This window comes from Microcaecilia unicolor, chromosome 8 (genome assembly GCF_901765095.1).
Source record: "Microcaecilia unicolor chromosome 8, aMicUni1.1, whole genome shotgun sequence".
NCBI lineage: Eukaryota > Metazoa > Chordata > Amphibia > Gymnophiona > Siphonopidae > Microcaecilia > Microcaecilia unicolor.
Window position 1 is genome coordinate 3220819 of NC_044038.1, and position 15296 is coordinate 3236114.

The following is a 15296-nucleotide window of genomic DNA, read 5'->3' on the forward strand; positions in this document are numbered from 1 at the left end:
AAGCCAGGCATCAAAGTCACTGAGAAAGGATGAAAGGGACTTATCAGGGGGACGATAAATGACCGCTATTCGAAGAGGCAGAGGAGAGAAAAGGCGGATAGAGTGGACTTCAAAGGAGGAAAAACAGTGAGATTGAGGTGGAAGAAGGGGTTGAAATCTGGAGGAGGGAGAGAGAAGTAGTCCAACACCGCCCCCACAGCCGGCAGGGCGAGGAGTATGTGAAATGTAACAAAAATAAATAAAATAATATATCTTTTCTATCATTTTACTTCCAAGAAGTGTCCTACTCTGAAAACAATTCATCTCTCTTCATGTAATATAAACACACAGCTTCTGTAGCGGTTCACATGATGTATCTTAATGTCTGTTAACTTTCTCTAATGTTTGCTGTGTAAGCCACATTGAACCGGAATATACTCTCTGGATAATGTGGGATATAAATGTCATAAATAAATGAATGAATGAATATTTGACACTTCACCAGTACTGAGCTGGTATTTTCCGTACTGTTGTTCAAGTTTAAGTTGGCAGAAGTTTTTTTTTTTTAAATATAAGAGATTCATCTGAAGTATAAACACCTTACTAATGGTCAATTTGTAATACTACAGGAATGATTTAACAGTAAAATGTCAATGGTAATCAGCCTCGGGACATCTCATCACTGGAAAAAAAGTTTCCTTGTATGGGAAAAGCAGCAGGAGCCAGATGCAGGCTTTAATCAAGTAGAGCCCCGTTTACCAAGCTGTGACAAAAGGGGGCATATGCTGGCATCAGCTCGTGTTTTTGATGCGCTCCGAGGCCTCCTTTTTCTGCAGGTCTTTGTTTTCGTCAGGAAATGGCCACACACCAATTACCAGAAGGTCATTTTTTTTTTGGGGGGGGGGGGGGAGCCCTTACTGCCATCCACTGATGTGGCAGTACAGAGTACAGGCTCCCGCAATAACCCGGCGGTAACCGGGAAGCATGAAGCACTACCCAACTACTGCCAGGTACACATCAGCGCTACAAAAATACATCGCTGGGGGTGGGAAGTACCGCCAGGCTGCTGTGGTAGCCTGGTGTTACTTCCTGTTTAGCGAGTGGTAAGCCCACATTGGGCTTACCGCTGCTTTGTAAAAGGGGCCCATAGTTTTCATTAACAGAAGAGGACCCTTCTTCCCTACAACCTTTTTAAATAATTATAAATAATGAGCAAATCTAAAAACAAACTTATTTTCTTGTTCAAAGTCCTAGAAATAACTCTCCTAAATAACAGCACTATCAAACACACAAAGCAGTAATGGGCTGGATTAGGGTTTTGTAGGTCAAGTGAACAACTGCCAGTTTTCAGTTGGGAAGGGTCTGCTAAGCAGGTCCCAGCCCTTAGGGAATTATGGAGCAATTTAAGAAAACATGTCAGCATAACACTAGAGTTCACCTGCTTGCAATGTGAGCACAGTTTCACCTGTGGCCTGGTTCAGGCATGGTTTTCCCAAGAATGACATAATTCTTTCTACTACTTGGATAAGAAGTTGTTAGATCCTTGTCCATTCTTCTTCCCCTTGCAAAATTCCAGACAGGAAACTGCTTCATTGCTTTACAGCTTAAAAAAAACCCAACAAATTACTTGACAATTCTTCATCCATCTGGTTTCTTTAAAGGATTTCCTGTAGTGCCAGAAAGACGCAGGAGCTATATACAGTAATTCTCTGCTTTTGATATTTACAAGGAATGCCCTCAGTTTCAAGGACTGGAGAAGATATTGTCAAATGACATGTCAAGCATTGGCAAAGTTTCTGGATAAAGCAGCCATTGGAAAATGAAGCCCACTGCGAACTGTCATCTGACTCCTGAGCAACACAGCTGCAGTGATCCGTGATGAAACTGAATGCTGTCTGTACTGTACAAATACACACACAAAGTACAGACATGCACAGAAGAATGGAGCACGCGTGGCATCCGTGTATACATGTCCTAGTAGCCTAGGACTTGCAGCAGCCAGATCCCTTCACTTCCTTTCTCACATATTCATGAAGCTTGAATTTGGGCTCGTTGGGCAGCTTCATCGATCTGTGCTTGAGTTCCCTGGGAGGACAGCAACAGAAAGAGAAGGATTGAGTATCTGTTCAATCCCCCATAGGAGTTTACACTCTGGAACTTAGAATTAGAGATGAGGTATCAGGGTACAGCCAATGCTCAATATTTATGTATAAATTTAAGCAGTGGTCAGTATGTGAAGTAAATGTTGTAAATAGTGTGTGTGTGTGTGCAGGGGGTCTCTCCATAATGCATATAAAATGAGAAGTTCATTTTGTGTTTGTGTGTATTGTATATGTGTGTGTACATAGATAGATAGATAAAACTTCTTACGCTACTTTCCAAAACTTCCTACCTTGTAGCTGACTCATTTCTCCCTCTTCAGTAGTATAGTACTACAAGTGGTAGTGAGTGTGTGCATAAAACCTCTTACACTACTTCCCCAAACTTTGCATTTGTCCACATTACATTTCATCTGCCATTTAGATGCCCGGTCCTCCCAGTCTCTCAAGGTCCACCTACAACTTCTTACAATTGTCTTCTGATTTAACTATTTTGATTAATTTTCCAAACCATTTATAAGTATAGATCCCTGGGGTATTACACTATTTATCTCTACGATGAGGACAGATCTAGAAAAGGAATGGCGTACAGTACAGCAGCTAAGATTTAATGCTAAAAATACAGGTTATGCATGTGGGCTGTAAAAACTAAATGAAGGTTAGAACAGGTAGAAAAGGTGATGGCAAAAGCCAGGATTGCTTTGATGCATAGGGAGAGGAATGGCCAGCAGGAAAAAAAGAGGTAATAGATTCTTTGTTGAAAAGATGGAGTTGGTCCATAAGGCAGCTATTTAAATTGGTTGATGGTCTTTGTCATAAAGCATGTAAGTCAAAAATGTACACATGTATACCCTGGAGGAACAAAGCACAAGGCATTGATGGCATTCCCATTGAAGTATTACAGCAATCAGACGCAGTTGTTAGAATACTTACAAAGTTCTGCTAGGAAATTTGGAAGATTGGAAAAAAAATCTGTGTTCACACCAATATTGAAGAAAGGAGATCTGACTGACTATGTAAATTATTACATGACTGAAGTTCAACTAAGGATTAGAAAAGGGTGAGGAACATAAGACATCATCACGGACGTGAGATGGAGCTTTGAAAAGATGAAATAATACTAAAAGGATATGTACATGTGTTTCATTGACTACAAGGTCTTTGTGGAAATCATGAAAAACTTTCAGCCACATTAAGAAGTGTGGAGATACCAGAACACCTGACAATTAATCATGCATAACCTTTACATTGATTAAGAAGCGGCAGTTCAAACTGAACAAGGAGAAACAGAATGATTTAAAATTGGCAAATGTATAGACCACAAGGCTGCATAATTTCCCTTTACCTGTTAAAATCTAAACACTGAACAAATCATCAGAGAAGCAGGACTATATAAAGAAATCTGAGGTATGAAACTTGGAAGACTCATCAACAACTTTCATTATGCCAATGATACCGCTTTACTGGCTGAGAGTGAAGGCGATTTGAAATATCCGATTATCAAGATCAAGGAACTTAGTCTCAAAATGGGCTGGACCTTAATGTGAAGAAGACAAGGATCCTGACATCTGGTAAAATTAATAATTTCATCCTTGATAGAGGAAGCAGTAGAACTAGCAGACAACTTCAACCTGCTTGGAACAATTTTCAATAATGAAACAACATGTAATCAAGAAATCTGATGATGTATCACTCATAGAAGAATGGTTATGAAGGACCGTGACAAGATCCTCAAGTGCTGAGATATATTTCTGCGTACAAAGATTCAACTTGTCCAAGCCATGGTATTTTTAATTATGTCATATGGATGTGAAAGTTGGACAGTGAAGCAGCAGGCCAGGAAGGAAATCAATGCCTTCGAATTATACTGCTACAGAAGAATACTGCGTATACCGTGGGCTGCTTGGAGAACAAATTTATTATTTTTTATTTTTGTTACATTTGTTCCCTGCGCTTTCCCACTCATGGCAGGCTCAATGCGGCAGGCAATGGAGGGTTAAGTGACTTGCCCAGAGTCACAAGGAGCTGCCTGTGCCTGAAGTGGGAATCCAACTCAGTTCCCCAGGACCAAAGTCCTTGGAAGCTCAAATGATAGAGACTTTGACTTTCACACTTCGGACACATGAAAAAGAGAAAAGTCATGCTGGATGATATTCAGTGCTATTTAACCGGCTATCTACGAATATTCAGTGGGGCATAGCTAATTGACTGGCTATATTGCACACTATAGCTGGCTAGCTGTGACTATTAAGTGCATTGCCGGCTAAGTTTGGCAGCCAAATTGGGCTGCCCAAATAGCAGGCCTATTTTGGCCACTATAAACTTAACCGGCCAGCGCTGAATATTGACTCGGCAGGTTAAGTATAAACCAGATATTCAATGCCGGTCACTGGAAATGTCCTGAATATCTGGGCTCACTAACCGCAGGAGTTAGATGGGTTGCCTCCCACGGTCTGAATATCAGCTCCTTCATGTTTGGCGAGGTTGAAGGTCAGTGCAAAAGAGGAAGACCAGCAATAGAATAGATCAATACTGTAACAGGTATGGGTGTCCCTCTATTAATGATTAGCCACCTGACTGAAGATCAAACACAGTTCAGGGCAAATATCCAGAAGGTTGCTATGAGTTGACAGCAACTCGACAGCACTTAAACAGAAATGACCCTGGAGGAGGAAAGGGGATATTTAATTACTGTCAATGTATAAATCATAGATGTTAAGCTTTTTTCAATGGAAAGAAGACTCTGGGACTAAGGGTCATAGGAGTGGGTTGAAAGGGGACAGACACTGGAGTTAATGTAAGGAAATATTTCTTTAGTGGTTGGAAGTGGTGAAGAGGAGGCTGATATCTGAATTTAAGTAAACATGGGACAAGCATAGAGGATCTCTGATGGAGAAAAAGGGATCTTGCTTTCGGTGTCCAGTAATGAGAGCAGATTTGGTGATATGATGGATGGTAATCCCTTTACTTACTCACCTACCCTTTTTTTGTGTGTCCTCACTATGCCTCGACCTTCTCTGTCTCTTTCTTCTATATGTCTTCTTTACCTTTTCTTTGTCATGTGTATGGTTGGCTATTGTCCCTCTGTCCTGTCAGATTATCTAGTTCCTTTCTATTTCTCTTTCAGTCTGTAAACCACTTAGTCCTGCTCGATAGTCTTAGCGGTATAGTAAACATTCATAAATAATAAAGACTGGACTGATCGTTTGGAGGGACAGACTGGATAGGCCATATGTACTTCTCCCTTCAGTTTCTCTGTTTCTATTTAGTCCTACTCTGTTTACTGGTTCACAGTAGGGCACTGCCTCCGATTCCATGACTTTTTAATTTTCAAATGAGACTCATACAGGGGGCTTTGTGTACTGTTTCACAATAACTTACTTTCCAATAGCCATAAAAGCTAAATCAACATTCAAGCCCGTTTTGGCACTGGTTTCCATAAATGGCACACCATACTCCTGAAAGATGAGACAAGACAGAAGAAAAGGGTGTTAATTTCACTGATGGAAATCCTTCCTGACTCTAGTTTATTACTAGCTTCATTTCCTCATCACGCCTACCTGAAAGATGCAATAGTTGGTGAGTGCTAGATACGTACGACAGAACATTGTTGGGATGGGTTTTAGTGGCAGTTGTTATCGGGCCGTTCCTTTGTTGAGCTTTGAAAGTGATCACCCTGCCATCTCTCCAGTCTGGGAGAAAATAGATACACAAGGCTCGAAATACAGACTATGGGAAGTAGGCGAGCTGCCTCCTCTGGTCGGTGCTGAGCCCGGATATTCAATACCGGGCTGTTTCCAGTGACCGGCATTGAATATCCGGGTGTTTTTTTTGGCCGGTTTCAGCTGATATTCAGCACTGGCCGGTTATGTTTAAACTGGCCAAAGATATACCTGTTAGTCTGCTGGCCTAATTTGGCCACCAAACGTAGATGTCGATGTGCTGAGTATCGGCGGATAGCCAGTTCTGTAGTGTGATATAACCAGTTATCCATTAAGCACTAACTGGCAATACTCATCGGGAGAGAGCTGGCGATTACGTCCTGTCTAACCGGTCAGCCGTCCCTGGCTGGTAAAATGGTTTTTAATATCGAGTGGACTGTGTCTAATGGATGTACTTTCCCCCATAGAGCTAAGGAGCAAAATCACCCCAGAAAAGCACATACAGGAAATTAATGTTCATACTCTAAATCTGGATTGAAAACCAGAGCTATAGGAAGTCTAATGATTCTATATTCCTGAATCCATTCCCCCAGCCCTCAAATACTAGAAATGATGAGTTCAGTGGTTCTGTGCCCCTGTCCTAAGAGCTTAAACCCTAGAGATGACAGGTTCTGCATCCTCGTATGGGTCCTCTGAGCAGTCCAGCTGTATTGGGGAAAGAGTCCCCTGCTGCACTTTCCATATTACATAAGAGTAGCCATTCTGGGTCAGACCAATGGTCCATCTAGCCCAGTATTCTGGTTTCCAAACAGTGGCCATGCCAGGTCACAAGTACCTGGCAGAAAGCAGGAGAGCCCTCTAATTTACAGAGCTGCTGAGTTACCCAGATCCAGGAAGGAGAATTTTTGGCCAGTTCAAAAGCAGTGTGGGATTCGTAGACCCTAATTCTACCCACTGCAACTGGTGCTGCAGCCCCCACAGTGCATCAGTATGGAGGTGTCAGAAATCCAGGCCTGGTCTAAAATTGGCTGTTATGCATTTAGCAATATTGACACTTCAGAATTAGCCCCAGGGCTGTCAGCATCTTGAATTCACGTGCTCTGCTTTCCCAATTATAGATCATCCAGCTGATACTCTGAGCGATTTAAACAGGCAGGAGAGGTTCTGGCCTGCTTAAATCGTGGTGAGCCGTTCAGCTGCCAAAGTTCAGCAGCACTAAACTCGTCCTTTATTCTAATATACTTAATTTTTACCCTCTAATAATATTTTGTACTCCTTTTACTGTGTAAGCCGCATTGAACCTGCTTTGAGTGGGAAAGCGCGGGATATAAATATAATAATAGTAATATTGTCTCTGACCGTCCATGTTAAAAGTGGGTAAATCAAGGGCAGCACTGTAGAGCAGCAGATGGTTATGCAGGTGCCAGCACTATTGGCCGGGACCCACATAAGTCCCCCGATCCCCCTCCCATCCCAAATCCTCCCTCCTTCCATTCAGAAGCCACCGTACCCCCCCCCCCCCCCCATGTTCTAGGTAGAACCTCACCTATCCCTGATGGTCCAAGTGGGATCAATGGGGGCAGGAGCAAAGCCCACACACTCCTGCCTCTTGCAACAGCCTCATGGTATGACACCAGCAGGGTCTAGCTATACTGTGGCGAGGTTGGGGGTGGGGCGATGCTTGGGGGGATTCTGCATGGCAGGAAGGAGGGGTTTTTTTGGGGGGCCAGGAGGGGTATTGAAGGGGCTTCAAAAAAAGAAGAGTTTTGCAGGTCCTGGCTGATATTTAAAAAAAAAAAAAAATACTGATCTTGATAACATATCCGAGGCTACTGGACTGTGCAAGCTGGAAAGGTCAGACAAGAATGAACAAAATCAAAGCTCATTCACTTGTGGGAACTGAATAAGAGAAACTCACGGTAGAGCTGGTGTAAATTTGTCCCTTTCTAGGGAGCAGTATTCCTCCTGCCCTGACAAACGAATGTAAAATACTGCTGTATTTAATATATCAAATCATAATGAATAGCAACTGCTTTTCCATCATTTTAGATCATTTTCAGGCTCGATATTCAAAAGGGTTTAACCAGGCAGGAGAGGCTGAGGTGGCCAGGCAATATTCGGGTACTGCTGCTGAACATTGCCTGTGAACACCCAAGCGCTCTCTGGGTATTGCTGTGGCGGCCTGGGGGTGGAGGGAAAAGGAATGGGATTTATTTACTGTCTTTCTGTGGTACAATGAAACCATTTACATATAATAGTAAAGTCTCATTTATCTGACCTGAACGGGACTGACCTGTTGGATAAATGAAAAGTCAGATAATACAGAAACCAATGGTAATCCCTCAAACAATGCAGAAGCAAAGGCAATAAAAGCTGGGTCCCAGGTTTGGAAAACAAAGAAAAGCTACTTGACGTCACTGGGGGTCTGTTGGATATGACGGATGATCAGATCAGCGAAGGTTGGATAATTGAGGCTGTACTGTATATGCAGGTACTTTTTCTCTATTCCTAGTGGGCTCATAAGTCTTTTTGAACCTGGGCCTGGGAGGAGCTGGAACTTAGTGGCAATATTCAGTTTATTAATCAGCTAAGTAAGCAGACAAAGTTAATTCAACAAAACAGACTTTTACAGTCTGTGCCCTGCAAATGATAAGCCAGATTCGGATAGGCTGGAGTGGGCTTTGACGGCAACTCCAGTAGTTGGAACATAAGGACACAGCCGGGCAGACTTCTACGGTCTATGCCCCAGAAACACCAAAGAAAGACCATGGTCAATTGTATAATATGTTCATTGCTGATTTAATTTTGAATTGATAAGGACTGTGACTGTTGTGCAGAATGGATGGACCATTCAGGTCTTTAGCTGCCATCACTATGTTACTATGTTAAAGCGGCTCTCCTAACTTTATCCATCAAGCTAATGGGCAGCGGTCTGAATACTGGCCGGTACGCGGTTAGCTTCTGGGTGGCCACACACACACCTGATATACCACCAAAGGCTTAAATATAGGCAATTACATGGTTTACATGAAAGGAAGATTAGAAAAAAGGTACTTGATCAGTTCTGAGTAAACACATGGAGAAGCAGAGAAAAGATGGGTCTTCAGAGCTTGTTTAATGGCAGGGAGCGAGGGTTGGTTCCTGATGTAAAGTGGTAAATCATTCCAGAGTTTAGGACCAATATATCTAAATGCAAAATGACGGGATACAGAAAGGCAAAGTTGGGTGGGAGAGGGCAATACTAGAAGATTGTTATAAGTTGAGTGGAGACAGTGGAGGTGGGGCACAAAGAGTGAGGAGGTTATTGAGGGGCCGATGATCAAATTTCCCCATGCTGTTCCGAACAGTGTTGAAAAATTAGCGCTGGAAAAGCACGGGGAATTAAAGCCTCGATGATCAAAAGTAATAGCATGCAAATTTATGTGCAATATTAATTTTGATCATGCAGGTACTTCTGCTGGAGGATTGTGCCTGGGCATGTGCCCAAGGTACAATCCTCCCACGGAAGTTGTTTAACAGATCCAGGCTGTCAAAAAAAAAAGCCTAGATCTGTCAAACGGGGTCCTCCCCCCATGCAAGGGGCTGGAAGTCCAGTGGACCAGCCCCCCTAACCCCCTTGGACAAGTTTCCCTTCTCCCTCCTGCCCAATGACACAAAGGCGCTGGAGGTCCAGTGGACCTCTAGCCCAAACCCCCTGACACCAAAAAACTGTCCCTGTTGGCCCAGTGGGCTACCCTACCCCCAACCCACCCTCAAGGTGGCCTAGTGCCCCCAAATACCCCGTACTATATATGGTATTGAAGTCCAACCCAGTGCATCCCAGGATGCACAGGGCAGGGTGCTACAATTTTGAAGGCGGCACGCCAGAGGGGGGAGTTTACTCCCTCTTCCCTTCTCAAGATATGGGAGGTTTGGGAGGCACTAGTCCACCAGGGTGGCTGGAGGTAGGGTTGCCCACTGGGCCACCAGGGACAGTTTTTAAGTATAGGGGGGGCTAGAGTTCCACTGAACCTCCAGCTCCCTTGTGTCAGAAGGGGGAGGCGGAGGTCTGCTGGACCTCCAGCCCCTCTTGTGGGGAGAGGACCTCCTGTTTGACAGATTCCAGGCTTTTTTTTTTTGACAGCCCGGATCTGTCAAAGAATTTCTGCGGGATGATTGTATCTTGGGCACCAAGGAAACTTGTCTGGGGGGGGGGGGGGATGTAAGGGTGCTGGACAGGGCTCCCCATTCCTTTGCAATGCTCTGCAAACCCCCTCCAATTCCACCACATCCTTCTCGAGACGCAGCAACCAGAACTGCACACAACACTCGAGGAATAGTCACACTAAGGAGCGACACAAAGGCACCATAATGTCCTCATTTCCGTTTCCCATTCCCTTCCCAATAATACCCAACACTATTTGCCTTCTCGCTGTGGAGATCTGACCGACCTCTGAGTTTTAAGGGGCAGTAAAGTATACATTATTCCAATTCCCTTCAGCTTGGCTAGAAATAAAAGTTTAAGTTCTGACTGGCATCTGACATAAATATAGTTACATGCAAAATGTTTAAATATATGCGTTAACACAGGGGTCCGTTTAGAAGAAACTGAAGAGGGGCCCCTTAAGTGCTGAAGAGCAGTCCAGTTGGTTATCAGAGGCCCAGGGTCCTTCTGGTAGCATCGACCCACTTACCTTGGCCAATTTCTCCCCTTCTTCCCTTTTCACCACTCTTTCATGTGTCGAATCCACCTACAGTGGGGAAAAACAGTACTTTAAAAATAAATCACAACCAGAGAAGGGAAGGGAAATGGGACATGATATACTACCTTTCTGAGGTTTTTGCAACTACATTCGAAGTGGTTTACCTATATTCAGGTACTTATTTTGTACCAGGGGCAATGGAGGGTTAAGTGACTTGCCCAGAGTCACAAGGAGCTGCAGTGGGAATTGAACCCAGTTCCCCAGGATCAAAGTCCACTGCACTAACCACTAGGCTACTCCTCCACTCACATGGAATAATTTGATTTTATTTCATTTGACTGCTGCTCAAGTGAAATACACCACAGGTAACTGTCCAACAAACATACACGAAGGACCTCTCTGTGCTCCCTACCCGTAGAATTTCCCTTCACATTGCAAGAGATGGGAGATTGGAGGTCTCTGTGTTCAATTCAAAGATTGGTCGGAAGAGAGAAACTGTCCAGATCCATGCATTGTAACATAGTAACATAGTAGATGACGGCAGAGAAAGACCTGCACGGTCCATCCAGTTTGCCCACAAGATAAACTCACTTTATGTGTATACCAGACCTTGATTTGCATCTGCCATTTTCAGGGCACAGACCGTAGAAGTCTGCCCAGCACTAGCCCCGCCTCATACCACCAGCTCTGCCATCCAATCTCCGCTAAGCTTCTGAGGATCCATTCCTTCTGAATTGGATTCCTTTATGTTTATACCACGCATTTTTGAATAAATCACAACCAGAGAAGGGAACATATATCGCTTAAACATGTCCAATGGTGCGACACCCGTTTTTTTTTAGGGAAATTTAACAGGCACAAATTCCTGCGCCTGACTGTATTTTCCAAATTCTCACATTTAATCAACAGATTTGAATTATCTCTACTAACTCCTGAGCATAGTCCACCCTAGAAAAATCTGCTTCCAACTTCTAAAGTCTATTATTTGTAGCCACCCAACAAATTTCATGGTCTTCCAATGTAGAATCCAATTTACTAACATGGGTAGTATTCTGCATTAGCTGATGCGACAGATTCTGGCCTAAGGACACTATTAATGACCACAAATCATTCAGAATGAAATTGTCTGGCCTTATCGGGTTAAACTCCTTGATTGTAGTGACAGATCCCTGCAGCAAACTCTGGCCTTCTGCTTCAGCTAGAGGCTTTCTCAAGATGGAAGAACTCTCCCTGACTTCTTCCTTCCTTTGCAGTCCTGATGCAGGTTCTAGGGTCAGTAACACCGCAGCCTCACCCATGCCTCTCCTGCGCCTGGCTCATTACAGACGCAGCTTCCTTTGCCCTTGTAAGATTGGTCAGCAGAACCCACTCAGGGGACAGTGAAGCACTACGATCTAGGGCGGTTGGAACCAGCATCTCACCAGCGAGCCTTCGGCGGTAGATGGAATCTTGACCACAAAAGCTTCCATCATCGAGGAAAACACAGAAGAGGTAGGTAAAGATGCTGCCGAAGCAGTACTCAGCCTTCCTTTCCTCTTAGTTTTCTCAATTGGCATTGCAGGGAAAGGAGCTAGTGCAATCACGTCCTACCTCTAAGGCGCCATCTTGAAATTCCCCCTAAAGCTGTTTTTTAACTGATGTTTGGAAAAGGGCCCCTTAGAATGCTGCAGGAAGATTGTAAGTGTCATGACCACATCACACCATTTCTGCAAAAACTTCATTGGTTGCCAGTATAATACACAGCTAAATTGAAACTTTCTGTCTGATCCTCAAGGCTCTTAAAGGAACTGGCCCAGGTTTCCCTCTTCACACCTCCAAGGTCACTAAAGTCCTCCCAAGGAGTATCCCTAATCACACCCTCTCCAAGGACATCACACAATGTGATACCCACAAGCGAGCCTTCTCCGGAGTAGCCCCCACACTGGAATGCACTGCCTGAAAGGCTTTGCTTAACACAAGACTATCTCTACTTCAGGAAGCAGGTGAAAGCTTGGCTCTTCAACCAAGCCTTTAATGGAAGTAACTTGCTAGTCACACACACACATGAAGAGAGACACCAGTTACACAAACTATAGCAGGACATGTTCATCCACTCTTACCCTAGCCCAGTGGCGTAGCCAAGGGTGGGCCCAGGCCCATCCACTTTGGGTTCAGGCCTACCCAATAGCAGCACATCTCTAGTGTGGCTGGCAGGGATTCCCAAGCCCCACCAGCCGAAAACTCCCAACTGTCCCTCCTGCATACCTTTTAAATAGCAGATCTTTGCCTGCTATAAGCAGCGACTGATACATATTGTTCGCACCGGCCCTGCAGCCTTCCCTCTGATGTATTCCTGCTTATGCAGAAACAGGAAACTGCATCAGAGGGAAGGCTGTGGGGACAACATGAGCACTGTGTATTAGTTGCTGCTGGTTGCCAGTGAAAATCTGCTATTCCTCAGCGACCCTCCAGACCGGTCAAGACGCGTGGGTTATGTCCTCCTACCAGCAGAGGGAGACTGAGAAAACACTAAGCTTTTGAAGCCTGTATATATAACCTGTGCAGAACCTCCACTAGCCAGTATTTTCTCAGTCTCAGCAGAGGTAGCAGTTGACAGCCTGTGCAGTCTCCAATAATCTGGTGAGGTAGTTTGTCATTGGGTCGTAGGATTTTTTCCTTCCAAACTTTATTCTGTTGCAGTACCCTGTACGCGTGTGTAAAAAAAAAAAAAGTGCTTTGGGGCCCTGGGTCTGGTGGGGCCCAGTTTTTCCCCCTGGGGTGTTACACCTATGTTTGGGTCCCTCCCCCTGTGCTGCTCTCTATTTCTGTTGGCTTGGCAGCTTTGTGCCTCGGCTGCTTTCTCAGTATTGTAGCCTTGAGTGCCTTACAATTTCCAGATGCCAGAATTAGAGTACTGTGCCTTTAAGGTCAGTTATTCTATTGGTTTTGCTTGGCAGCTTTGTGCCTCGGCTGCTTTCTCAGTATTGTAGCCTTGAGTGCCTTACAATTTCCAGCTGCCAGAGTTAGAGTACGATGCCTTTAAGGTCAGTTATTCTATGTCATTTTGCTTGCCAGCTTTGTGCCTCGGCTGCTTTCTCAGTATTGTAGCCTTGAGTGCCTTACAATTTCCAGATGCCAGAATTAGAGTACTGTGCCTTTAAGGTCAGTTATTCTATTTCGTTTTGCTTGGCAGCTTTGTGCCTCGGCTGCTTTCTCAGTATTGTAGCCTTGAGTGCCTTACAATTTCCAGCTGCCAGAGTTGGAGTACTGTGCCTTTAAGGGCATTTATTTCTTTATTTTCAGCGGACCGAACGGGGGTTTTGATTCCTTGCTGGAACGAGAGAGCAGCGCTTTCTCCAGTGCTTTTGCAGTGTGAGTGAGTTTTTGGTTTGGCGCGTTTGCGGAACAGCTTTTCCCTTCCCTCGTGGTTTATGGTGGCCCAGCTCCTCCGATGTCGCGCGTGCTCGTGGCGAGGGGTAGAGGCGCCGGGCGCTCAGTGTAGCTTTGCGGTGCACCTATAAAGGTGGCTGCGGCACCCCCCGACTTGACCGCGGAGGGATCGATGGTGTCGGGAGTCTCCGGGTCAGCGGGAGCGTAGGCAGGGCCGCTGTCAGCGGGAACAGTTTCGGCGGGAACAGCCGCCATCTTGAGTCTGACGCGGCCCATGGAGCCGGCTGGTTTTGGGCCTGCGGCCTCCGTTTTTGGCACAAAAGGGCCTAATGACGGTCCAGGAATGGTGGGCTTTCCTCCAGATTTTGTCTGGACGCGGTATCAGGCCTGGAGATCGGGACCCCCCCCTCCCCCCCCCCCAATTGGAAGAGGGGGCTATTTCCGTCTTGGCTGAGAGACCACGGTTAGAGTGGTCAGAGGACAGGCAATGTTTTTCTCCTGTAGCTGCAGAAGCTGCGCTTAGTGATCTGGGGGAGTCAGATGGAATTGACGGCTCTCAGGAGCAGGATTGTTGGATTCCTGGAGAGGATCCTTCAGTAGTGCGGATTTTCCATAGAGATGAGCTATCAGAACTCATAGATCAGGTGTCGTCCACCCTTCAGTTTGGTCCTGAGGTGGCGTTGGGGGAAACTGTCCAGGATCCGTTGGTGAAGGGCATTCAGCGTCAGGCGTGATCCTTCCCTATGAACAAGGATCTCCGGGAGATGATTTGTCAGGAATGGGATTTGCCGTGTAAGGTGGCAAAGGCAATGGCGAGGCTTTATCCCCTCCCTCAGGACGATAGGGATTCCTTTAAGGCTCCCACGGTAGATGCAGTAGTGACGGCAGTAATTATAGCTACGGCTATCCCGGTTGATGGAGGAACGGCTCTCCGTGATCCTCAGGATAGGAAGTTGGGATCTTTTCTCAAGCGTAGTTTTGTTTTGTCGGCTCTAGCCCTGCAGGCCTCGGTTTGTGGGGGTCTGGTAGCTCGGGCATGTTTTTGTTGGGCCGAGAAGCTCCTGGATGATTCGGTAGATGTTGGTTCTTCTGGGGGTCAGGAGTTAGCCGACTTGGACATGGGTTCATCCTTTTTGTCTGAGGCTTTTATGATTTGTTGCCTACTTCAGACAAAAAATATGGCTATGGTTGTGGGTCTCTGCCACTTAAGGGAGCTATGCTCTTTGGAGAAGATTTGGACAAGTTAGTGTGAGGTCTTAGTGATACCAAGGTTCTATGGCTTCCAGATTTTCGGTTCAAGGCAGGGGCCAGAACTAGTTCCTCTCGGGGACGGTTTAGGGAGGCTCAGCGGTATAGGCCGGGCAGATCGAGTGGGACCTACCCCTAGCTGTCTGTTTGTCCAATTTAGATTGTAAGCTCTGTTGAGCAGGGACTGTCTTTTCATGTTAATTTGTACAGCGCTGCATAAGTCTAGTAGTGCTATAGAAATGTTTAATAGTAGTAGG

General features: G+C 45.3%; 1 protein-coding gene across 1 annotated transcript in view; it reads right to left on the reverse strand.

The window, feature by feature from the left end:
• Positions 1-1092: 1092 nt before the first annotated feature.
• Positions 1093-15296, reverse strand: part of RAB26 (RAB26, member RAS oncogene family) — a 166166-nt gene continuing 151962 nt past the window's right edge. The window contains exons 7-9 of the mRNA XM_030212107.1: positions 10414-10470; positions 5460-5536; positions 1093-2064 (exon numbers count right to left, since the gene is read on the reverse strand). Of these exons, the coding sequence (XP_030067967.1) occupies positions 1962-2064; positions 5460-5536; positions 10414-10470 (237 nt within the window). The 3' untranslated portion in view covers positions 1093-1961. The remainder of the gene's footprint in view (positions 2065-5459; positions 5537-10413; positions 10471-15296) is intronic.